The 23,482-nt window shown below is 54.7% G+C and overlaps 2 protein-coding genes across 5 annotated transcripts; one reads left to right on the forward strand and one right to left on the reverse strand.

Annotated features, from left to right (window-relative positions):
- Positions 1–182: 182 nt before the first annotated feature.
- Positions 183–13,107, reverse strand: MATN4 (matrilin 4). Of its 4 annotated transcripts, XM_086702309.1 has the most exons (11): positions 12,837–13,107; positions 11,269–11,382; positions 10,009–10,578; positions 9,190–9,312; positions 7,087–7,209; positions 6,874–6,996; positions 6,658–6,780; positions 4,774–5,187; positions 4,522–4,674; positions 1,326–1,470; positions 183–1,243 (listed from the first exon to the last, which is right to left on the reverse strand). In XM_086702309.1, exons 2-11 carry the CDS (start codon positions 11,345–11,347, stop codon positions 892–894), a joined length of 2,205 nt encoding a protein of 734 aa, XP_086558435.1. In that variant the 5' UTR covers positions 11,348–11,382; positions 12,837–13,107; the 3' UTR covers positions 183–891. The 4 variants fall into 4 exon arrangements, with proteins under 4 accessions (XP_086558435.1, XP_086558436.1, XP_086558438.1 ...); XM_086702310.1 differs by lacking the exon at positions 12,837–13,107 and having other exon boundaries at positions 1,048–1,243; positions 1,326–1,433; XM_086702312.1 differs by lacking the exons at positions 183–1,243; positions 1,326–1,470 and adding an exon at positions 1,477–1,621 and having other exon boundaries at positions 12,837–13,097.
- Positions 12,422–22,402, forward strand: RBPJL (recombination signal binding protein for immunoglobulin kappa J region like). Its single transcript, XM_086702814.1, has 12 exons — positions 12,422–12,443; positions 13,637–13,766; positions 14,956–15,105; positions 16,788–16,858; positions 17,029–17,144; positions 17,414–17,588; positions 19,580–19,717; positions 20,117–20,226; positions 20,508–20,660; positions 21,519–21,674; positions 21,822–21,925; positions 22,015–22,402. The coding sequence occupies exons 1-12, from the start codon at positions 12,422–12,424 to the stop codon at positions 22,286–22,288; spliced, it is 1,599 nt and encodes a 532-aa protein (XP_086558940.1). The 3' UTR covers positions 22,289–22,402.
- Positions 22,403–23,482: the final 1,080 nt, after the last annotated feature.

Raw genomic sequence — 23,482 nt, forward strand, 5'->3', positions numbered from 1 at the left:
CTAAATACAATATTAACATAAGATTAATAGCTACCATTAATTGAGGGCCTAACATGTACCAGGCACAATGTCAGATGCTTTAGAATAATTTCCTCCATTCTCACCCCCACCCTTGGGGGTAATAATTTCACGACCCATTTTACAGGTAAGGAAACAAACCCAGAGTAATGGCCACAAGCACCCAGGACTGCAGTATTTTAATCAGTTTCTCACATGCACTTGGGAAACGGCATGCTTTGTGTTCTTTCCTGATTGAGGGTTGGCTTTGTTTTGTTTTTTTGTTTGTTTGTTTGTTTGTTTGGTTTTGTTTGTTTTATTTTTGGAAGTGGTGGGCAGAGGAAGCCCTGAACAGGCAGCTCTTGGCCAGGGGTCCTGGCTGACACCTCCTCTTCTCCCCAAGTAGTGCAGGAGGGAGAGAAAATCCAGGTGAAACTCACCTATACGCCCCCTCCCCGTCCATTTAGGGGGTTCAATGACTGCCTCTCGCTTCCTCGCCAACCCCCTGGCCCAATTCTAGCAGCTTTTCAGCCCGATCTGGGGGCACCATGAGATACGCAAGACCAGAGAGCGAAGCGCTGGAGCCTCGGGGGCGGGGGGGTGGGGGGGGATGGAGGGGCGCAGTCTCGTTCAGACCCCGAGGGTTCGCGCCGAGCCCCCTCCCTTCCCGCAGCGCGCATAAGGAGCCGTCTGTTCGCGGCTGAATAAACAAGGAGGGGGAAGCAGCGCCCGGCCCCCTGCCCCCCAGGTCGACCCCCCCGCACAAAGCGCCTTTCTCCGAGGAGACGCCGCCCGGGCGCCTCCGGAGCGCGCTCCGTCTGTCCTCCCCTCCCTCTGGCGGCAGAGCAAGACCCACAAACCGACCCCGTGGAAAAAAAAAAATTTTTTTTATTTTTATTTATTTTTTTTTTTAAGAAAAAGAAAACAAAAAGGAAACCCAACAAAGAACTGAGCACAGCACAAAGCGACGGCGTGCGGAGCTAGCTCGCGCCTCCGTCCGCCGCAGTCCGGCTTCTGGTCCAGGCGAGGCCAGCTCGAGCGCAGCGCTGGGAGCCCGCCAGCGCCCCCTCCCCGCCAGCCCAAGCCCCCGGGGTCCCGGTGTTGCCCGGCCCCGGCGCCCCGACGGCACACGGGGGACCCAGTCCGCAGGGCCGCGTCCCTGCCCGGCTCCGAGCCACCGGCGGCCCTCACTTCTGGCTGGCCAGCTGGTTCTCCAGATCCTCCAGGCGCGCCGCCAGCTGGGCCAGTGAGCAGTTAAGGAAGCCGATGGGGGTTTCGGGGGTCCCATCCCCTCCCCTCCAGCCCGGGCTCTCGGCCCCAAAGGATATGGTTCTGCGTTAGCTTCTCGAGCGCCCCCAGCGTGCGACCCTGGAACTCCACGAGGCTTTCGCATTCGCACGGGCTCCGAAGCTCTGTACCCGCGCCGATGCCCTCCTCTGCCAGCCGGGCACAGAGAGTCAGGGGAATGAGAATCTGCAGGAAGACGAGCCGGCCCTGGCGGCTCCGCTCGCCTGTGGCTGAGTATGTGGGCTTTGGATTCAAACAGGCCTGGGATGAATACCAGCTAGGTAGCTGTGAGATACTGGAAAACTCACCCAACCTTTCTAAGCCTGAGTTTCCTTGTCTGTAAAAAACGGATACAAGGAGAAAATCTATTCATTGGGTGGTGCTGAGGATTCTACGGTGTGTGTGCGTGTGTGCGTACATCTTAGAACAGTGCTTTTCAAGCTTTAATGCTCATTGGAATCACCAGATCTTGTTAAAATACAGATTCTGATTTGGAATGGCAAAGGAGAGAGGAGACTCCATGCTTCTAAGACCGAACGATGCCTATGCTGCTGGTCCACGGACCACACTTTGAGTAGCAAGAGTCCACACGGCAGCGCTCTCCAAATGAAACTTCATGCAGCGATGGAAGTATTCTGTTTGCACTCCGTCCAGTGCTGTAGCCACGAGCCACGTGCAGCTATTTAACATTGGAAATGTGGCTAGTGTGATTGAAGAACTAAAAATTCTAACTTTTTAAAGTAATGTCAATTAAGTGGACTCATGTGGCTAGTGACTATTTTATTAGAGAGGGAATATCTAGAACACTGCCCAGCTTAAGTATACACTTTGTATGTTTCAATTAGACTAGTAGTTCTTAAAGTGTGGTCCTTGGACCACCACCATCAGTTAGCACCTAGGAAGTTATTAGAAATGCAAATTATCAGGAGTCCCTGGGTGGCCAGTATGCGTCCAACTCTTGATTTCGACTCAGGTCATGGTATCAGGGTTCATGCGTTCGAGCTCCGCTTCAGGCTCCATACTGAGGAGCTTGCTTGGGATTCTCTCTCTGCCTTTCTCTCTGCCCCTCTCCTGCTTGCTCTCTCTCTCTCTAAGTAAATAAATGTTAAAAAAAAAAAAAAAGAAATGCAAACTATCAGACTCCCTCAGACCTACTAAATCAGAAACTCTGGGGTTCGAGCCCAACAATTTGTGTTTTAACAAACCCTCAAGGTGAATCTGTCACACACTGATGTTTAAAAACCACTGATCAAAAAATAAACAAACAAAACAAACAACCAAACAAAAACACTGATCCATGGGGCACCTGGGTGGCTCAGTCGGTTAAGCATCTGACTTCGGCTCAGGTCATGATCTCACAGTCTGTGAGTTGGAGCCCCGCGTCCAGTTCTGTGCTGACAGCTCAGAACCTGGAGCCTGCTTTGGATTCTGTCTCCCTCTCTTGTTGCCCCTCCCCCCCTTTCTCTCCCTCTCTCCCTCTCTCTCAAAAATAAAATAAACATTAAAAAAAATTTTAAAACCCACTGACCCAAGTCTATCTCCACGCACATTTCAACATTTCTGAAATCAAAATACATGTCTTACGATTAAATTTGGCACCTGTTTTTTCTCAGAAGTATATAAAATGGGGAATCTTACAATGGATGGTCTTAGATTCACTGAAATTTTGTAAACATGTGCCCTTTTTAATATTACAGCACGGTGCCTGGTGCGTGGCCTTCACAAAAGAATTGCTTTTATGACTGAAGAGTGATTTCTTAGTCTTGTTGGACCCTTAGTGAACTGCTGTATGTCATGTCATCAATGGGACTGATAACAGTCCTGCAAAGACTCCTAACTTCACAGCTGGGGAAACCAAGGGCCAGAGAGGGAGAAAGATCTGCTCAAAGTTGTACAGCCAATTGGTGAAGAGCTTCAACCACAGAGCCCAGATTTCTCTTAGAATTTTAGAGCTGGAGGCGCACCTGGGTGGCTCAGTCAGTTAAGCGGCTGACTTTGGCTCAGGTCATGATCTCGCAGTCCATAGGTTTGAGCCCCGCATCGGGCTCTGTGCTCACAACTCGGAGCCTGGAGCCTGCTTCGGATTGTGTGTCTCCCTCTCTCTGTGCTCCTCCTCTGCTTGCTCTCTCTCTCTCTCTCAAAAATAAATAAACATTTTAAAAAAGAATTTTAGAGCTGGAAGCAAGCTTGGGCAGCCAGCACCTTCCCCTGTTACAGAAGAGAGAAGTTAAGGTAGGGGTGGAGGTTAAGTGACTTGCTCAAAGACACACTGCGGGGGACATACGAGTCAGGACAGGAGGGCCATGAAAGAGCATCTATTCCGGTGCCTCCACAATACCCTAGCTAATTGTTAGATTAGGGTGGAGAGAGGGAGAGGGACAGAGAGAGAGGTAGGGGTGTGTGTGTATACACATACACACGCGTGTATACATATTCATGTATGTACATGTATGTATGCACACACCTATGTTTATGTACATATATTTTTAAACTCTTTCTCAAAACTGCAGACTCCGCAGGCCAGCCCAGCTCTACCGAACCTAGCTGTGGAGGGGCCCGGTAACGGGAAAGAAAAGCCACATCTCTGGGTTGGAATGCAAAGACTCCATGGTAAAAATTCCCCCCGAGAAGTTCCCTACACGACCTACAAAGTACAGGACACAAGGGTCAACAGCCCTCTTCTCCTCCACAGATAGACTGGGCCGTTATTCCTCAACTGCACACCAGATGAAGTAGATGAACTGAATTGGGAGGCTATAGTGTCCAAAAAGCACACGTTTTTGTGTCCTTGGAACACTCTCATTCCTGCCACTTTGCCAGGTCTGTATAGTTGAATTCCAACAAGTTAAAGGGATTTATGATGTCACTCCGCGAACAAGGAGTTTGGCATGCCTTTGGGAAATAAATTACTCTGAGCACCCGCTAATCTGAGGGGCAGGAGCCAGCCTAGTCTAGAGCTCTTTAACTTCCACGTCCTTGGGAATCACCCGAGGGTCTTGTTAAAGGACAAAATCGGATTCATTAGGCCTGGGCAGCTGTGGAAATGCTGCGCTCTAACAAGCCACCAGGCGACAGCCCTGCCACTGGTCCGCGGACCACACTTTGAGTAACAAGGCTCTGTCTAGTGGGTCCGTCGCCGGGTTATAACTCTATCCAGGACGGCGTTGCATAGGAAGGGGCAAGATCCGAGGCGGGGCACTGGCTGGAGGGGACGGGTCCCGAGTCAGATGTGCTCACCAGGGCAGATGCTGCCTCTGAGGTTCTCCAGCAGGTGCGTCATGGAGCCGAAGTCGGGGGAGTAGGACACGTGCAGCTCGGCAGGCTCGGAGGCGATCTGGCGCAGCTCCTCCTCCACAGCCTTGCCCACGCCCACGGCGTACATGACGATGCCTGTAGGGCAGGACGACGCAGCGGGTGCCCCAGGCCTCAGGAAGGACCCCTTCCGCGTCCCACCCAACCCCAGCCCAGTGCGTCCCGCGCCAAGCCCACCTTCCTCCTTGGCACGCGCCGCCCACACCGAGATGTCATCCTGGGAGCGGCCGTCTGTGAACACCAGGCCCACGCGAGGCACGTTGAGGGCGCGGGGCCGTGCGCCCTGCGCCTCGGAGAAGCTGTGCTCCACCATGTGGCGCAGCGCCAGCCCTGTCATGGTACCGCGCTCCATGTACTCCACGGCCAGGACCGCCTGCTTGACCTCGGCCGCGGTGCCGTAGCGGCCCAGCGGGAACTCGGTGCGCACGCGGCTGGAGAACTGCACCAGCCCCACGCGCGTGCCCTCGGGGGACACGTCCAGGAAGTCCACGATCTGGTTCACAAAGCGCTTCACCAGCTCGAAGTTCTGCGGGCGCACGCTCTTGGAGCCATCAACGAGCAGAACCAGGTCCACGTGGCCTTCCCGGCACCCTAGGTAGTGAGAAGAACTTGGATTGGGGGCCAGACCCTTGGCTGGTGGCAGCCTTCTACCCCCCCCCCGCCCCCCCCCCGGGTTATTCATTCGCAAACAGTTATTATATAACAGGTACCACGTGTGAAGTCCTTCCTGTGCCAGGCACTGTACTAGGTGATAACAGCAATAATAATAAAAGAATATAATTTTATAATAATAAATTTATCAATAATAATATATCGAAAGAGTATATATTGTTAATATATAAGGTGTAAAAATAACAAATAAGAACAAAAACGTTATTATTTGACAGCTTACCTTGTGCCAAGTCCTGGGCTAAGTGCTTTATGTATTTTTTCTCAATCCTTCCAATAATCTTGGATTATTATCCCCATTGATATAGCCTGAGGTTCTGAAGGGTAGTGATTTGCCCCAGACTCCATAGCTGGTAGTGGCTGAGCCAGATTTGAAGCCAGGTCTGTCTGACCCCAACACCCCTGCTCCTAAATCACTCTACAGCGTTGCCTCCCCTGTTCTGAATCAGGGACTTTGCGAGGCCCTGAAGGGGGTTCAATAATAAAGGAACATAATCCTGATCCTAACGAAATCAGGATAGAACAGAGCGGTCAGACATGCTATCTGCTGCAGCCGAGGGAAGAGGGGCAGATAGGGAGCCCAAGGTAGGAATAATTCATTCTTCCCAGCGTTGGTGAGGAAGGCTGCATGGAGGTGGTGACATCTGACTTGTTCTTCAGGGATGGGCAGGAGTTCTTCAAGGCGAGAAGGGACATGCTGGATTGTGGGAGCAGCACGTGCAGAGGCACGGAAGCTGGCAGCTCTCGACACCTTCCGGAACAGGCCGGCCAGCCTGGATGAAGTGTGTAGGCATGGTGGGAAACGCGCGTGGTGGGAAACCTTGTCTGTGATGAGCTAAGCTGGTGGTTTCAAAATGTTGACCACACCCCACAGTAAAAAATAACAATAACAAATAACACACTTGGTATGCTTGCATGTAATTAAGTTTCGTGAAACCTCACTTACTCTTTCTATAGGCAGTAACTCTATTTTCTCTTTTTTAAAAAACAAACAAAAAAAACCCAAAAGGCTAGTCATAATCCACTAATTTGATTTCACTACCCACTAATGTGGCTGTACCCACCATGCGAAAAACTCAGGGGTAAGGCATCTGAACCCAGGGGTAGGCACTAGTAAGCCCAGAAGACTCTCGAAAAGGGAGAAATGTGATCAAATGTGTACTTTTGATATGAACCTTGGCAGCAGGGTAGAGGAAGAGGGGAAAGACATGGAGGCAGGACACGGCACGCCCTCTGCACGCCCCCACCCCACTGTCACGGACACACACACACACACACACACACACACTCTCACAGCACACCCTTGGGCTACAGCGAGGGCAGAGCCAAGCACGATCAGCACGAGGGCAGTGGGGCGGAGGCCGACGGAACACCCTCCCGCCCGGCACTCACGGTTGCAGCTTTTGCCATCTGCCTGCAGTTGCTGGCCCTCAGGGCACAGGCAGCGGTAAGAGAGGCCCTCACTCACACACTGGAACTCACATCCGTGGTCTACACCATTGCAAAGGTCCCGGGCTTAGAGGAGAGACAGATCAGGATGAGTCAGGGTGGACTCCACCAGCCAAGATTCCTTGCCCCTCGACACAAACACAAGAGAGCCCTCCTCACCCTGACAGCTCCTCCCGTCGGGCAGCAGGTCGTGGCCCTCTCTGCAGTGGCACCGGGGCCCACGAAAGGTGCTAACACACTCGTGCTGGCAGCTGTGGTTCCCAAAGCTGCAGTGGTCAATGGCTGGTGGGAGGGAAGAGAGAGCAAGGTGTCATCTCTGATCGGAGCCATCAGGGACCTCAGTCCAGGAGGCGGGTGGTGGGGCTCACTCACCCCTGCAGCTTCTCTGGTCCTGCTGGAGTACAAAGCCAGCTCGGCAGCGGCAGGAATAGGAGCCTGGGGAGCTGATGCAGTGGTGCTCACAGCCGTGGGTCCCTTCAGCGCACAGGTCGATGGCTGAGGAAGAGGTGAGCTCAGCATCTGCCCTGGGCCTGCACTTCTCAGCCCTGACAGAACAATCATCTGAGGAGCTTTTTAAAAAAGACCTACGCCTGGGCCGCAACCCCCAAAGATCCTGACCTAATTAGCCCGGGGTGGTCCCCAGGCATCTGTGATTTCTATAAGCACAGGTCACCTTCCTAGTGGGCCAAGTGGCTCCCCCAACTCAAGGCCCAGCTGCAGCCCAGCGTGCCCACTACTAAGCCAGGCATAAGAACAAGAATCCACAAGTGTAGAAGAGCCCCTGCTCTCAAGATGGTCACTGACTCACAGAGGAGGACCAGGTTCTGCCACTTTACCTATCTGAGCCTCCATTTCCCCATCCACAAAATGGGAATATAACGGAAGAATGCAACTGCTATTTCTAACTTCCTTCTAAAGAGGGTGAACTATTTCCTGCTGAGTATCTTGATGGTTTCAATGTACAAAGACAGCCAGAGCTGAGCTGGGAAGTAGGGACTGGAGAGGTGTAGATTGCCCTGTACAAAAGAGTGAGAACTTGGGGTTCCTAGAAAGGAGATGGGAGTGAAGAACAAGAGAGATGATGTGAGCACGGGTACCTGTGTGGGCTGAAGTTGCCCATGAAAAATCACCTGTAATGGAGTGACAGAGGACTTTGAGGATCAATGGTGTCTAATATTCAATTATAATCAATAGGTGTTTCTTTTGTGTGTGTATGTTTGACTTTACTTAAATGTGATGCACACTCGGGGCGCCTGAGTGGCTCAGTCGGTTAAGCGTCCGACTTCAGCTCAGGTCATGATCTCACAGTTCGTGAGTTCGAGCCCCACATCGGGCTCTGTGCTGACAGCTTAGAGACTGGAGTCTGCTTCGAATTCTGTGTCTCTGTCTCTCTCTGTTCCCCCCCCCCCACTCATGCTCTGTCTCTCTCTCTCTCCTTCAAAAACAAATAAAAACATTAAAAAAGAATTTCAAATGTGATGCACACTCTGTTCACCCCCATCTTTAGTAAAACAGATATATGCACCACTTACATAGACACACACATGGCCTTGTGCACACAAGCGTGTAAACCAAGGAAGAGGCTGATTTACATACACGGAGGAATAGCATGTGCAAGTTGAGAAATTGAGCGAGGACCCATAAGTTGAATGAATTCAGCAGAAGCTCAGAGCAAGAGGTGACCGCAGAAGGTAAGCACTTGGGGAATCCCCAGAGGTCTTGGGGAAAGATTCAAATGGCTTCAAGCCAGCCTCTTCTAAGTTCTAGAAACAAGAAGACCCCAGCTGACATCTGCATTGTTGGAAACACAGGACTTCTTTTCCCCAGTTGTTATGAGGTTGAGAGATAATGTATGTGAACGTTGAAGTGCACCGTCTAATACTAAATCGGCACTCGGTGAGTGGTAGCTGCCATCATGTTCAAAGGAGTGGACACACATACACGCGAAAAAGCAAACCCCAATTGTATAAGGAAGGCATAGTGTGGCATACCTTTTCAGAAGACAAAAATGAAGAACCAGGCCTTGAAGGATTTGCAGGTGCAGAGAGAAGCAGCAAGGGCAGCCCAGAAAGAGCTGAGATGCAGAAGCAAGAATGCCCCCCACCACATATCGGGGGGTAGGGGTATGGAGACCCTAACTGAAGACCCCAAAAGTGAGTGTCTGCATAACAGAAACAGTAAGAAGATGTGCATGGGAGCATTCACAAACAAGTTTGGGAGGTGTATCGGAGCCAGGGAGGAGGCAAGCCTGAAATAAGGGAGAGAATGATGTAGAAACCACACTTAACTATGGGGTCAAGATTTCACCAAGGAATTGTGTGACCGCAGGCAATAGCTTCCCTTTTTTAGACCCGTAAAGGTGCTGAACCTTTACTTCCAAAGGCCTTTCCAGACTCACTGGTCTGATGCTGGGGCAATAGGGAGCCACAGAAGATTCAGGAGCAGTGAGACTGCAAAGGCAGGGGCAGCTCTCACCCAAACAGCTCTTGTTATCTGCAGCTAGCTGGTAGCCAGGGTTGCAGGCACAGTGGAACGTGCCCGGGGCGCTGACACATTGATGCTGGCAGCCGTGTCCCCCCTCAACACACAGGTCCTTTCCTGAGGACACACAAGTATAGAATCAGCGAGGGACAGATGGGAAGAACCCTCCAACAAGAAAAAAACTGGGTGGGGTCAGAGGCAGGCACCAAGTTCAAGTACGGCTTTTGATGGGACCAACCTCAGGTGAGAGGGAGGATCTAGATGGGAGGGCTTGGGGAAAGAAAGCGCCTGAGTAGTCACTATGAATAATCTCAGAACAGGAGGTCACCACCGGGCTACATGTGTCAATGGGATGGGGCAGGACTGCAGAGGGGTAAGGTAGAGGAGGTGGAGAGGTGTTAAATCAAGGTGGGTGGAATAATTCAAGGTGCAGAATAGATGGGCAGCATTGTGGGAGGAACTAAACAGAGTAGGCGGAGCCATGCCCATGTGGGCGGGGCATGACAGTTTCCGGGTGGGCGATTGCTCTCAGCTGTGACAGGCGGTGCTTCTTGTGTCGAGAGGGGATTTTGGAGTTTGACCTCAGACCAGTGGTAAACCACAACAGCTCATCGGGTGAGCAGGCATGCTAAATGTTGCTCCTTGTGGGCTAAGCCTAAGCAAAAGTGGGCAGACCTGGAATGTGAGAACCTGCGGCAACCCAGCGTCACTTAGCTATCTGGTGGGCGGGGCTGAAGCTAGAGTGGGCGGTGCCTCCCGGGACCAGCCGGTATTTGCTCGAGGAGAAATCGTTCCAGAGCTCCCCTAACTCACCACACAGCCGACCCTGGAACTGTAGGCCAAACTCCTGGATAAGATCGAAGGACTCAACGAGGAAAACATGCTCGTCCAGCGGGGGAGACGCCATGGCGCGCAGGGAGCCCACGTCGGCGCGCTGCACCCCCACGGCGTAGATCTCGATGCCGCGGGCGCGCGCCTGAGCCGCCACCTCAGCCACGCGATCCTGGGGTCGCCCGTCGGTCACAATGACAGCGATGCGCGGCACGCGCGCCTCCGGCGGGCGCGCGCCCTCGGCCACGCTGAAAGCCACGTTCATGGCGTACTGGATCGCCAGCCCGGTCATGGTGCCCTGAGCCAGCGGCACCAGCGCGCGAATGGCGCGCTCCATATCCTCGCGGCGCGAGAAGGCGCCGAGCCGGAAGACGCTCTGCACTTGACTCGAGTACTGGATCACTCCGACGCGCGTAGCGTTGGGCCCCACGTCCAGGCCGCGGAGGAGGCCCACCAGGAACTGCCGCATGGTTTCGAACTCAAAGGGGCGCACGCTGCGCGAGCTGTCAATCACGAACACCAAATCCAGGGGCCCCGTTCGACACCTGGGACCTTCGAGGAGATCGGGAAGGACTTTCCTAGGTCTGCAAAACCTCATCTCGGAGGAGATCCCCAGGGAAACCCAAGGCGAAATGGTGCTTTTCCGGCGTAACAGCGCGTAGCGCAGAATTAACCTAGCAAATGCGAGCTAGATATCTCCACTCATCCAGCATTTGCTAAGGCCAGATTTCACCAATTCTCTATCCTACGGCTCTTAGAGCTATTCTGAGGAGGCATTCCCCATTCGGGAGTGGGCGAAGGGATGGCGCAAACTCAAACGACTACAGAGACCGGGCAGGCAACATGAATGAGTGAACTTGGGTTACGCTGACCGACACCCATATCCCTCCCCCAGCCAAATGTTGCCACGCGGACGCCATGTTAACAGATCCTTGGGTTTTTCAAGGGAGGTCCCAAAGCAGAATTGTTACGTGAAGTCTCCTGATTTTTCAGTTCACTTTTAAAAATTAAACGCCAAATGGGCACTTCTGCATGTTACCGCCAACTTTGCTACCTCTAAGCCACATCCTACAGATAAGGAAACTGAGTCCCAGAGAGGCGAAGCTGTGAACTAGATAGAACCTAGCCCGTTATGATTTCAGAGCCTTTGTTTTTTCTCTCCCCAGCAGACCTAGCTGGCTGCAGACCGAGAACCAGCTTTTGTTCCCTTCCCCCTGCTGGTGAGGGCTGAGCCTTGCTCACCTGCGAACTGGAGCTGGCTTTCCCAGGGCTGGAGAAGCAGCAGCAACATAGGCAGTGGCGAGCATAGAAGGCCCCTCATGGTGCTTGGGGGACAGAGAAGGGAAGTGCCAGAGCCTGGAGGGTGCAAGGAAAATAGCAACGCGGTAATAGTTACAGAGCTCGTACTCTGGGTGATGGGCACTTGGAGCGGGGGAAGGATCATGGATTTACTTTACTAATGTCTCTACCTTTGTGTGTGTTTGAAAATTTTCGTAATAAAAAAAATTGCAGTACAGTGCGGGGAAACACAGGGAATCCTACTTTGCAGAATTGCAGAGTAGTATTTAGATAAACAGAAAGCAGATTTAAAAACATATCATTTGAAAATAAAATGCCCCTCGAAAAGAAAACATCCACAAAAATAAGTGAAAAAAAAAAAAGGCCTTTCTAAACGCCAAGCACAGTGTTAAATGTTCTTCATGCATTGGGACGTTTAATCTCGGCAATTCTATGAGGCTAAAACTGTTACTCTTCCCATCGTACGGATGAGGAAACCGTCTCAGAAAAGAGAAGCGCCGGTGCCCAAAGTCACTCGGCAAGAAAGTGGCTCGCCAGGACACAGTCCTACGCCTAAGTGGTTCCAAAGACCAGCGACGCGTTCCGCGGCCTCTCCTGCCGGGAGAACCTCTGCAAGAACAAAGCCGTCATTCCCCACCCTGGCCCCCTCCCTCCCCACACAAGGCGCTTCTGTGTGGCTGTCCTTCCAACACACACGTACGCATGCGCGCACACACCCAGACATGCAGGGCCCAGCCTCTGGCCCCTGGGGAGAGCCGCACCCTTTCACCCGGTGGGGGGTAGGGACCCGCAGCGCGACCGCCAAAACGCGCTACGCAGGCTTGGAGCCTGCACTTCCCGCCTGCCCTCAGGAGACACCGCCAGGGGGCGTCTTCCCGAATCTGGCTGCGTTGGTTAGGTGGCCGTGGGAAGACCACATCTGCCCCGCAGGTGCCCCTGCCCAGAGCAAACAGTGGCCGAGAGCCCCGAGGCCTTGGAGATAAGCCCGGGTCAGGATATATCCGACACCAGGGCCAAGAAGCAGGGGAGCGCAGGGTTCCTGGGACAGCGGCATTGGATGCGCCCGGAAGGCGGTGAGTGAGGCCCCAGCGCGCCCATGGACCCTGTACCGGCAGCAGGTGAGCGCTCACTCTTCCACCGCCCTTGACGACGCCCCTTGATAATCCCGAAGGGTTCCCGTTGTACAGATGGGGAAATTGAGGCCCAGGAAGGCTGCCCGCTGAGCTGCAAAGGAACCTGGGACTCCTGGTTCCCGTTCTCCTTTCTGGGCTGCCTGGCTGCCTAGCAACCTGGCGCCGAGGAGTCACTAAACCTCTTTTCCTTCCATTCACTCCCCCTACTCTATACCCTGCCCCCGACGCCCCATGCTGAAGCTGCGTTAGCCATTTTTCTGTTGCTTGTTTCCTGGCAGAGGGGGCCAGCTGCCCTAACCCAACCGCAGCCCCTCTGGCCCCCTCCCCCAATTCCGTGAATGGGCCTATTCTGAGCAAGGTCGGGTGCGTGCAGCTCACTCCAGGCCGCCTTCCCGGCCCGGATCCTCTCTGCCTTCGCTTTCCAGGCCTGCTAGAAGAACAAAAATCCCTCTGGCAGCGCCCGTCGTGGGAGGTTGACTAAGCCAGATGTGCCAGTTGCCGCTGCAAACGGGAGGGTGCAGAATGCCTTCTCTAGCTTGGGCCATAGCCAGGGCCACCTCTGCGGAGCATGGGGGGAGGGAGGGAAGAAACAAGGGGCCCTTGCCACCTCCCATTCTTTCCCACCTGCAGAAGCCTCTGGGCCCCCTAAGATCCCCCTTATCCTGCTCTTGGCCTGAGCCAACATCTCCCCCGGCACCCCCTTCCCCCTGCCCAGTAATCCTAGAAAGTCAAAACATCGACTGCCTCGAAGTGCATCACCTTCCCAACCCTCTTATTCTACAGAGGGAGAAACCAGGTCCAGAGGCTAGTGTCTTGCCCTAAGTCACACAGCAACGTGGTGACAGGTCTGATACTAGAACCCCGAGCTCCTCTGAGGGGTTAATCCTCCCGTTAAAAGATTCGGAAATGCCTTAGGGTGGGGAGACTGGGCTCAAAAGGAAGGAGAGGTCTGCAAATAACTCCTCAAGAATTGGCTGATGAATAAATACCTGGGGACATTCCTGGCGGTTCCTCGAGGGAGGAGATTAGGAGGCAAGCAACCCCCCCCCCCTTTGGTGGCCTTGTTGGTGGAGGCTCAACTTGGAAAGGACCCCACAGAAGTGGAGAAGGGCACTGCAGGTCAGATGGGGGCACCGTAAGCGGTGCGGCGGCGGTTAGACGCGGTCGTCTGGCCTGACTTGACGCCTGCTCCCCTGCAAACCCCTCCGCGCCCCCAGGCCCTTTGACTCACCTGAGCCCTCCGCACAGCTCGGAGGCGCGGCCGCGGAGCGGAGCCGACGGGCGGAGCCTCCCGGGCAGCTGGACCAGGTAACGGCGCAGGCAGCGCGCCCGAGGTGGGGACTGCCAGGCGGCTGGAGCGAGCGGCGGGGGCGGCCGCATTTAACCGGGGGCAGGCGGTGGGGAGGGGGAGCGCGGGCTGCGACCCCTCCCACCGGCCGGGAGCGATCCCCTTTCCTCGCAGGGCTGGGGCGGGGCCAGCGCGGCGCCCCTGCTCCCGCCGCCCCGGGAGCCGCCGGCGCGAGCTGCGGGGCCGGAATTCGGCTCCCGGCGGGAGGCTGGGCGGCCCCGCTCTCCGCCGCCGGAATGCGTCGGATGCCTCCGAGGCCCTTCCCCGAGGAGAGCCCCAAGGGGCGGAGCGGGCCCTGGCTCGGCCGGGCTCTTGCCCTCCGCTGCCCCCTCCAGGAGTGAGAGGCCCGGGACTCTGGTCCTGCGCGACGGGCAAAAGGGTTCAGAAGGGTAGCCGCAGGGCTCCCGACTCTCCCCCAGGCCCCACCTGGAGGCCCCTCAAATCTCTGCCGTCTCGGACTCCTTCGCCGCGTCTCTGCAATTCCTTAAGTCTTGGGCCCACCCACCACCCTCCCTCGTCAAAACTCGGAGGCCGACAAGCCACCAGGCCCCTAGGCTCTGACTGGCCCACTCCCTTGATTCTGGAGGCCCTGAAATCAAGGGAAGGAAAGCTAGGACAGTTAACAGGCCCCTTCTCTTGGGAGAAAGGGGGTGAGGAGGGTTGCTTTGACCCTGGAAGACCTGCAAATGTTCCTTTAGGATCCCGGGGACACCGTTTTGGGTGTTTACAGGCTTCTGGGGGCAGGCAAGAGAGCGCTCTGGTCCAGCGGTCCAGCAAAGCTCTTCGCCCCAGCATCCAGATTTCGCCGGGGTGGGTCCCCTCAAAGTGTAAGGAAATCATGTACCCTCACATACTCTGTCTCCGTCCCAAGACCGGCACAAGTGTGGCCTTTGTGCCGCTGGGGCCTCTCCCCAGTGCTTCAGGCTGTGATGGGCATGGAGCCAGACCTGCAGAGTGGCGCCTGGGTGGTCCCGGTGGGCTCCCTTCAGGCCTCATTGAGTATGGGCAGCCTAAATATTTAACCCACAACTTAAACCCGGAATCCCCTCTCTTACCCAATGCTTTCCGTCCCTGACCCCCCATGAATTTCATTCAACCTCCTTGCTGGGCTCCAGGCCACCTCTCCCCTTAACGCTCATTCCTGCCCAGCTGCCAGCCTGCACCCACCCCCGGGTCACCCCCAGAGCATGTCACGGTCCTGAGGGAAGGCGTGCGCCAGTGCCTACAGCAACAGTGTGAGCAGACGGTGTGGATCCTGCATGCCAAGGTGGCTCAAAAATCATATGGAAATGAGAAGCGGTAGGTGCCTCGCTGGCCCCTTGGAGGTCCCTGCAGCCACCTTCTGCTCTGTGCTTGCCTTGTCTTTTATTTATTGTATTTTTTATTTTTGTTTTATTTAAGGCAATCTTTTTTTTTTTTTTAATTTTTTTTGAGAGAGAGAGAGACAGAGAGAGCACGCACAAGCAAGTGGGGACAGGGCAGAGAGAGAGAGGGAGAAAGAATCTCAAGCAGGTTCTGTGCTGACAGCCAGGGGGCTCCATCTCAGGAACCGTGAGATCATGACCTGAGCTGAGATCAAGAGTTGGACACTTAACCAACTGAGCCACCCAGGCGCCCCCAGTTCAGTGTCTTTTAAATTTTTTTTCTTTTTAATGTTTATTTATGAGACAGAGAGACACAGAGCGCTAGTGGGGGAGGGGCAAAGAGAGAGGAAGACACAGAATCTGAAACAGGCTCCAGGATCTGAGCTGTCAGAACAAAACCCGATGCAGGGCTCGAACCCACAAACCGCGAGATCATGACCTGAGCCGAAGCCAGACGCCAAAGTCAGACGCTCAACTGACTGAGCCACCCAGGCACCCCACCAGTTCAGTGTCTTTTAGAACCTGGGGAGGACACAGAGCTCGACTATTGGCCCATCAGGAGCCTTTTCCCTCTGCCCCCACTGGCCTCCACTTTGGTGTATAATAGAACCTCCTTGTGAATCTACAGTATCCCCATTCACTCATCATCCACCCATTCATTCCTTCTTTCATTCAACAACTACTTACTGGGTGCTTATCAGGTGTCAGGCTCTCTGGACAGTGCCGGGCCCTGGACATACAACTCCAGAAGACCGATCCAGCCCCTGCTTTCATGGCATTTTCACTGTGGTGTGGAAGAGACAGACAACAAACTCCGCACAAATCAGTGAACAAGAAATTCCAGACTGTGATGACAGCTGTTAGAGCAGAATTATAGGACAGCATGATGTGGTAGAAACAGAGGTGGGGGCACTTTAGCTAGAAAGGTCAAGATGGCGGACAGGCCTTTTAAGGAGGTGACATCTGAATTGAGACTTGAATGTTAAAAGGGAGCCAGACAGGAGAAAATCTGGGGGAAGCGTGTTCCAATTAAAAAGAAAAGAAAATGCAGACACCTTGAGGTTGTACAGACTTGGCCTTTTCTGGTACAAAAATAGTCAGAAGGGCTGGAATTAGAAAAGGAGGGGGGACTTTGTAGGAAATAAAGTAGGAGAGGTAAGCAGGGACCACATCAACCGCTAGAGGGTTTTAGGAAGACAACATGATTGACCCCTGCTTTTAAAGAAGCGAAAAGGCAGTGTGCCCACTTTGCTCTAAGCAGGTCGTAAAGGGGAGGCGTGGAGGCAGAGAGAGCAGGGGAGAAGGCTGATGCTGTGGTCCAGGCACAGTGATGGCAGTTGGGACTGAGGTGGAGGTGATAGGAAACCCATGGATTGTGGATGTGTTTTGAATGCGGAGGGGACAGGACTTTCTAATGGGTTGAGTGAAAGGAGTGATAAAAGCAAGTTCAGATGTATTAACCTCTGGGGTCCACGGTCACGGAGAAGCCTGGGGAGGGCACTGGGAAAGGAGGAGGAGCAATCAAAGATTCTGCCCGATTTGTGCTGCCTTTGAGACGTCTAGAGACAGTCGAGTGGAGAATGGATGTGCGAGTCCAGCGTTTGTATGTCTCCGCAGGTTCTTCTGCCCCCCGCCCTGTGTCTACCTCGCAGGTCCCGGCTGGAGGGTGAAGCCAGTGCAAGGCCAAGGTGAGGGTGGACTCCTGGACTGCCGGGCGCCTCCCTGCGGGGGGGACAGCACAGTGCGGCCTGGGAGCCTGGCGGGGTCGCATGCGCTGTCTCGCCGCGCCCTCTGGCGGCGAGAACTCCTCTTGCCAGGCACCCGAGTCCTTCCCGAGCCGCCTCGCGTCCCTTTCCAGCCCACCAGCCAGGGGAAACCGGACCCACGGTCTGCGGTTACATGGGACTGGATGGCGCGTCCGGCAGCGCCGCCGAGACGCAGAAGTTGAATTTCGAAGAGCAGCCAGACTCCAGGGTGAGAGGGCGAGGGACGGGCTCTGATTCCTGTTTCCATCCTTGCCCCTTCCTTGGCGAGGAGGGCTCATCTACCCCCTGCCCACAACCCCCCCGCCCCCCGCAGAAGCCAAAAGATAGGTGAAGAGGCGGGGGGACCGGGGTTCTGCCTCGAGGGTGAGCCTGAGAGCTGGGATCGTGCTGCTTCCTGTCACGTCCGATGGGGCAGACGTCAGAAAACTGGTGGCGGAGGGCTGGGATGAGACGGCCCGGTGCCCGCGCACCCCGTAGGAATTCGGTTGCGCCAAGACCCTGTACATCTCGGACGCAGACAAGAGGAAGCACTTCCGGCTGGTGCTGCGGCTGGTGCACCGGGGGGGCCGGGAGCTAGGCACCTTCCACAGCCGCCTCATCAAGGTCATCTCGAAGCCCTCGCAGAAGAAGCAGTCGCTGAAGAACACTGACCGTGAGCCGGGCGGGGCGCGAGGGCTGGGCGGGGCGGTCAGGTGCCACCGGGTCCAGAGCTGCCGAACTGGGGAAGGAGGAGACCTAGATTGGAAGGGTCGGGCCAGAGTGGGAGAGGTGGAGTCTGAGCCGGGAGAGGGGCGGGGTCTGGCTCGGGTCTGGGAATGAGAAACTAGAGCAGAGGAAAGGGGACAGACGCCAGACATTGGGGAAAGGGACCGGGGGTGGGGTGGGGGGTGGGGAGTCCAGAGCAGACAAAAATGGCCAGCAGGTGCTGAACTAAAGACAAAAGTGACAATAAAAGGGCAGTCAAAAATATCTATTCAGTGCTTGATGTATGCCTGGCTCTGTGCTAGACGCTGGATCCCTGTAACATAAAGACAAGTGCCTGTTCTGGAGGAACCCACAGCCTAGCACGGGAGATAGACACACAGCGCTCATCAGAGAGACAGTTTGAAATAAGGACTGCCCTGGGTGCCAAGTGACAAATCCCAAGGGGGACGGGGCCTGAAGCACAGTGACAACACTGTTGTCACTACCCACGAAGTGAGGTGGGGGAAGGCATAGGAGAAGGTGGACTTCCCTTGCTAACATTAACAAGAATCATCCTATTTGATGTTCACTGCATCCCTCTGAAGCAGGTACTATCATTGTTCGAGTGATAGGAGGGCATGAGGGAAACGAGGTCTGGAACATTCATCCATTCATTTAATGAAATAGTTGGGCCTATCACAATCCAGGTGACTTGCCTAAGATTGCCCGGCTAGGAAGAGACCCAGCCAGGATTTGAACTTGAGTCAGTGTCACTCCAAAGCCCATACTTACTTTCTGTCTGTTAAAAACCCTGTAGAACGTCTCAGACCCAGGCAGTGCTCTGTCTGGCCCTTGGTATCAGGTAAGTGGTATAGTGTGGTGGTTAGGAGTGCAGATTCTGGAGCTAGGTGGCCTAGGTTTGAATCCTGGCTGCTACTGGCTAGCTATGCTATCTGGAGCAAGTTTCTCTCTCTCTCTCTCTCTCTCTCTCTCTTTTAATGTTTGTTTTGTTTTGTTTGAGAGGGAAAGAGCACGAGCAGGGGAGGGGAAGAGAGAGGAGGGCAGCCCTGATGCGGGGCTCAAACTCATGAACCACGAGATCATGACTTGAGCCGAAGTCAGATGCTCAACCAACTGAGCCACCCAGACACCCCAAGTTGCTCTCTTAAACAGAGATAGTATCTACCCCAGAGCAGGGTTGGGAGAATCAAATGAGCTAATGCATATAGAGCATTTAAAACAGTATCTGACATACAACAAACATTAGCTTTCGTTATTATCCAATGGATGGGAACTTAGGCTATGTATAAATTGAGCATTTACAATATGCCTTGCACTAGGAGGGGAGAGAAGATGACCTAGTGCTTTCTCCCCAAGTGGTCAAAGCTCCGTCAGAAAACAAAACCATGGTTCTGAGTGTGATAAGCTGGAGGAGATGGGTGTCAAACCCTAGAAATATCACACTGCTGTTTCACACCACATGGTATTTGCTTATGCAGCCCCCTGAGCAACTCCCACCTACTTCCTGCTCCCCAGCTGAGAGTGTAACCTCCTCCAGGAAGCCCTCTTTCCCCCAGCCCTTACCACCTCATTTTGAAACTTTATATGTATGTCCCACCTCTCTGAGACTGTGAACTCCTCCAGAGTGAAACTGGGTCTAAGTCACCCTTTGGTGCCCAGTACCCAGCACAGTGCCTGCCCCAAAGGAGGCACTTAGTGAATACTTGATAATATTGTTTATCGAACTGAAGGGCGTCCAGGCAGCAAAAAGGAACAGGCAAGGATACAAAGGCAGGACTCCAGCCGGTACTTGGTAAAGGGCCATGAACTAGGAATGCCCAGTGTGTCTAGGCCAGTGAGCATACGAGGGGACTGACCCAGGGGACAGAGGACCAGAAAGTGCCTGGAAGTACAAGGAACCAAGGCAGGCTTGGGCGCTGATTTCACCTCCCCTCACAGTGTGCATATCCTCGGGCTCAAAGGTCTCCCTCTTCAACCGCCTGCGCTCCCAGACGGTCTCCACGCGCTACCTGTCCGTGGAGGACGGCGCCTTCGTGGCCAGCGCGCGCCAGTGGGCTGCCTTCACGCTCCACCTGGGTAACCACACCAGCCGGCCCGGGGCTGGGAGCTTCACATGCATCAGCTTATTTCATCTTCAGTACAACTCCTCGAGAAAAGTAAACTTTGCCCAAGGAACTGAGGCTTGCCAAAAGTCCCAGTGAGTCTGTGACTAGTCCAAGCCATTCTGACTCTAATGTCCAGCCCTCTCCATTCCTCTCAAACCCCACCCTGGGAGCAGACACTTTCAAGGATGGCCACAGATGACCCCTCCAGAATGAGAACCTTCAGCCTTAGCTGTCTCCCTGCATGCCGACCCTCCCCGCAGGATCCAAGTGTGATGTGGGGTGGGGCCAGAGGCAGGGAAGGCAGGGTTCAGGGGAGAAAGTTGGGACCCCTGAAAACCTTCCTTCCTTCCCTTCCCTCTTTTCACGCCAGCTGATGAACACTGTTCCCAGGGGGACTTCCCGCCTCGAGAGGGCTACGTCCGCTATGGCTCCCTAGTGCAACTTGTCTGCACTGTCACGGGCATCACACTACCTCCAATGGTATGAGAAGGGAGGGCATACCTGGGGGGTCCCCCCAGATCCATGCAGAAAGTCTGACCCACAAGGGCAGGGCTGGAAGGTGAGGGCCCAAGGCATAAAGACATGCATTCTCACTCTGGATACCCAGTGCTTTGTGGGGCTGGATGGAGGTAAAGGGTGGGGGGTGGGGGGACCTGTCAGAGCCCATATGGCTACAGGACAGCAGAAAGCTAGCTGGGAGGGCAGCCTCTGTGCACCCAGGCACCTTGCCGCCATACTTCCTACCACTCCTTCTGTTGTAGATCATCCGCAAAGTGGCCAAACAGTACGCACTCCTCGACGTGGACGAGCCCATCTCCCAGCTGCACAAGTGTGCGTTCCAGTTCCCCGGTGAGCCTGCCGGAGAGGGTGGCACTTACTTATGCCTCGCCGCAGACAAGGTGGTGCAATTCCAGGTGAGAGGGAACGAGTACTGGCACCAAGCGTTCTAGAAGGGTCAGAACATAGAGAACCGGAGAACGTAAGATGGTCATCATCATAATGACTGCTGCTTACTGAGCGACACTGCCTCCCATGGAATGTTAGAATCATAGACTATCAGGACAGAATCCAAGAATGTAGAAAAAATAGTAACAATATTAATTGAGCAATACTCCTTCCCAAGGAATGTTAGAGTCATAGAATGTTGGGAGATAAGATTTTAGAATGAAAATAAAAATAAGTAATAGTTCAGGGGCACCTGGGGGGGGGCTCAGTTGGCTGAGCATCAGACTCTTGATTTCGGCTTGGGTCAAGATCTCAAGGGCTCATGAGATCGAGCCCTGTGTCAGGCTCTGTGCTAACAGCGTGGAACCTACTTGGGATTCTCTCTCCCCCTCTCTCACTCTGCACCCCACCCCCCCCAAATAAATAAACATTTTTTTTAAAAGAATCATAAAATGTTAAGCCACAGAATTGTAGAATGTGGAAAATTATTATTAAGCAGTACAACTCCCAAAAGAATATGATCATGGAATGTTGAGATAAAATCATAATATATAGAAAATAACATTATTATTGAGCTATATTGCCTCCCCAAGCATTTCAAACCTGTAGAATAGAATTGCACAATGTTAAAAAATAGAATTTCAGAATCCTAAGAAAATAGACCTTTGGAAACCAGCTAGTTCAGGGAACTTAAGGGCCTTGTCCAAGCTCACAGGGCAGGTAAAGCTCAGAGCCTAGGACTGGACCCCAGGATGCAAGAGCCCAGGCATTATGCTGACCCATGCCACCCATGCTGGTGGCCACCATCCCCTTGGGTCTCCTCCCAGGCCTCCCCCTGCCCCAAAGAGGCGAACAGGGCGCTGCTCAATGACAGCTCTTGTTGGACCATCATCGGTACCGAGTCGGTGGAGTTCTCCTTCAGCACCAGCCTGGCGTGGACCCGGGAACCCGTCACCCCAGTGCCCCTCATCAGCACCCTGGAGGTGAATCCGGGGCGCTGGCGGGCGCAGGGGGCGCGGGCGAGCGGGGATCTGGCTCAGGGTGTGTGTGTGTGGGGTGGGGGGAATGGGGTGCTGGCGAGGGAGAGCAGCAGGCTCTCGGCCACCGCCCCCGCTCCCTCCCGCCCCCAGCTGAGTGGTGGGGGAGACGTGGCCACGCTCGAGCTCCACGGCGAGAACTTCCACGCGGGGCTCAAGGTGTGGTTCGGGGACGTGGAGGCCGAAACCATGTACAGGTATAGGGGGAGCCTCCCTCGGGCCGCGGGGAACGGGACGGGTGCGTGCCGTCGGCGGCACTGCAGCCCTAACCTCGGTGCCACCCCAGGAGCCCGCGGTCTCTGGTGTGCGTGGTGCCCGACATCGCCACCTTCGGCAGCGACTGGCGCTGGCTGCGCACACCCATCACAGTGCCCGTGAGCCTGGTGCGCGCCGACGGCCTCTTCTACCCCAGCGCCTTCTCCTTCACCTACACCCCCGAGTACAGCGCGCGGCCCGGCCCCCCGGGCGCCCCCGAACCCGCAGCCGACGCCGACGCGCTGCTCGAGAGCATCCACCACGAGTTCACGCGCAGCAACTTCCACCTCTTCATCCAGACTTAGGTCCGCGCCCACGCCAGGCCCGGGCCTCCCTGGGGCCCGGGCTCCGCCCCCTGCCCCTTTGCTGGGAAGTCAAGGCCAGAGCCTGGACGGCGGAGGGCCCTCGCGGGAGAAACTAACACTCACTCGTCCACCTGAGTGATGCTGTCCAGTCACCAGCGTGGCTCTCCCCGTGTTTGTCTGTCTCTCTAAATCAAGCAGTCTCTCTCTCTCTCTCTCTCCCCCACAGTACCTTTGCACATCTCCCCATTTGTGTGTCCCCATGCCTCCAACTTTGTCTGTTTCTCCCTGTGTCTCAGTAGGATTTCACACACTCTTAAGAGCCAGGCCTGGGACATTTACCTTCTGTGCAATTGTGTCTCCTCTTGAAGAGGACCCACACAGTTCCACACACCCAGGCCTGGAGCACCATGTCCTGCATGGACTGCTAGCTCTGACCCTGAATGCCAGCTCCCACCTAGATCTCCAGGTCGGGCCTAAAGTGCTGGCTCTCACCTGGAGCACCCGGCACTGCCCGGAGCACTGGGTTCCACTTGGAGCACCGGGTCACTCCTAGAGCTCTGGGTCTCACCTGGAGCACTAGACTCACCTAGGACACCAGATCCCACCCATTGCAGGGGATTTTGCTGGAGCACCAGGTCCCATGTGAACACTGGGTTCCACTGGAAACACTGAGTCCCTCCTGGAGCATGAGAGGCCTGCCCTGGAGTACTGGGTTCCGCCCTGGAAGACAAGACCTGCCCCTCCTGGTGCTCCCAATGGCTGCGGCCAGGCATAGCACCCTTGCCTGTGCTTGCTTTGTGCCCGGGACGGTGGTCAGGTCTTGCCATCTTCACTGTCCACCCAGGCACTTCTCTTGCAGGCCCAACAGATCCTGCAGGTCAGGGATTCCTCTGCCATCCCAAGTCAGAGTCTGATCTGAATGACCCACCTCCCCAAGGAGGGAGGCGCTCAGTGTAGTTCCCCCCACTCGCACACACAAGAAGGGACCATGAGTCCAATGGAGCAGAGAGCCTGCCATTTTGACCCTTTCTGGAGAAGGAATGAGGTTTAGAAGCAGCTAGCATTCTTGAGCTCCTGTCCCTGTCCTGGGGCCCACCTGTTGGCTCTGGGGTCGAGTTCCCTACTAGCTATCCCCCCAGTCTAAGCAAAGATGCACCCCAGGCTCAGGGGCAAACGTAAGATACAAAACACAGG

Source organism: Puma concolor, chromosome A3 (assembly GCF_028749965.1).
Source record: "Puma concolor isolate L17-30 chromosome A3, mPumCon1.1.hap2, whole genome shotgun sequence".
Lineage (NCBI taxonomy): Eukaryota > Metazoa > Chordata > Mammalia > Carnivora > Felidae > Puma > Puma concolor.

Coding starts and splice junctions, on each gene's coding strand:
- RBPJL (XM_086702814.1), top strand. CDS start 12,422: ATGGACCCTGTACCGGCAGCAG. Junction 16,859..17,028: donor GAAGCCAGTGCAAGGCCAAG/GTGAGGGTGGAC, acceptor GTCCCTTTCCAG/CCCACCAGCCAGGGGAAACC. Junction 20,227..20,507: donor GCATCACACTACCTCCAATG/GTATGAGAAGGG, acceptor CTTCTGTTGTAG/ATCATCCGCAAAGTGGCCAA.
- MATN4 (XM_086702309.1), bottom strand. CDS start 11,347: ATGAGGGGCCTTCTATGCTCGCCACTGCCTATGTTGCTGCTGCTTCTC. Junction 4,675..4,773: donor GGCGCGTGCCAAGGAGGAAG/GTGGGCTTGGCG, acceptor CCTGCCCTACAG/GCATCGTCATGTACGCCGTG. Junction 1,471..4,521: donor CAGAGGCAGCATCTGCCCTG/GTGAGCACATCT, acceptor GTCTTCCTGCAG/ATTCTCATTCCCCTGACTCT.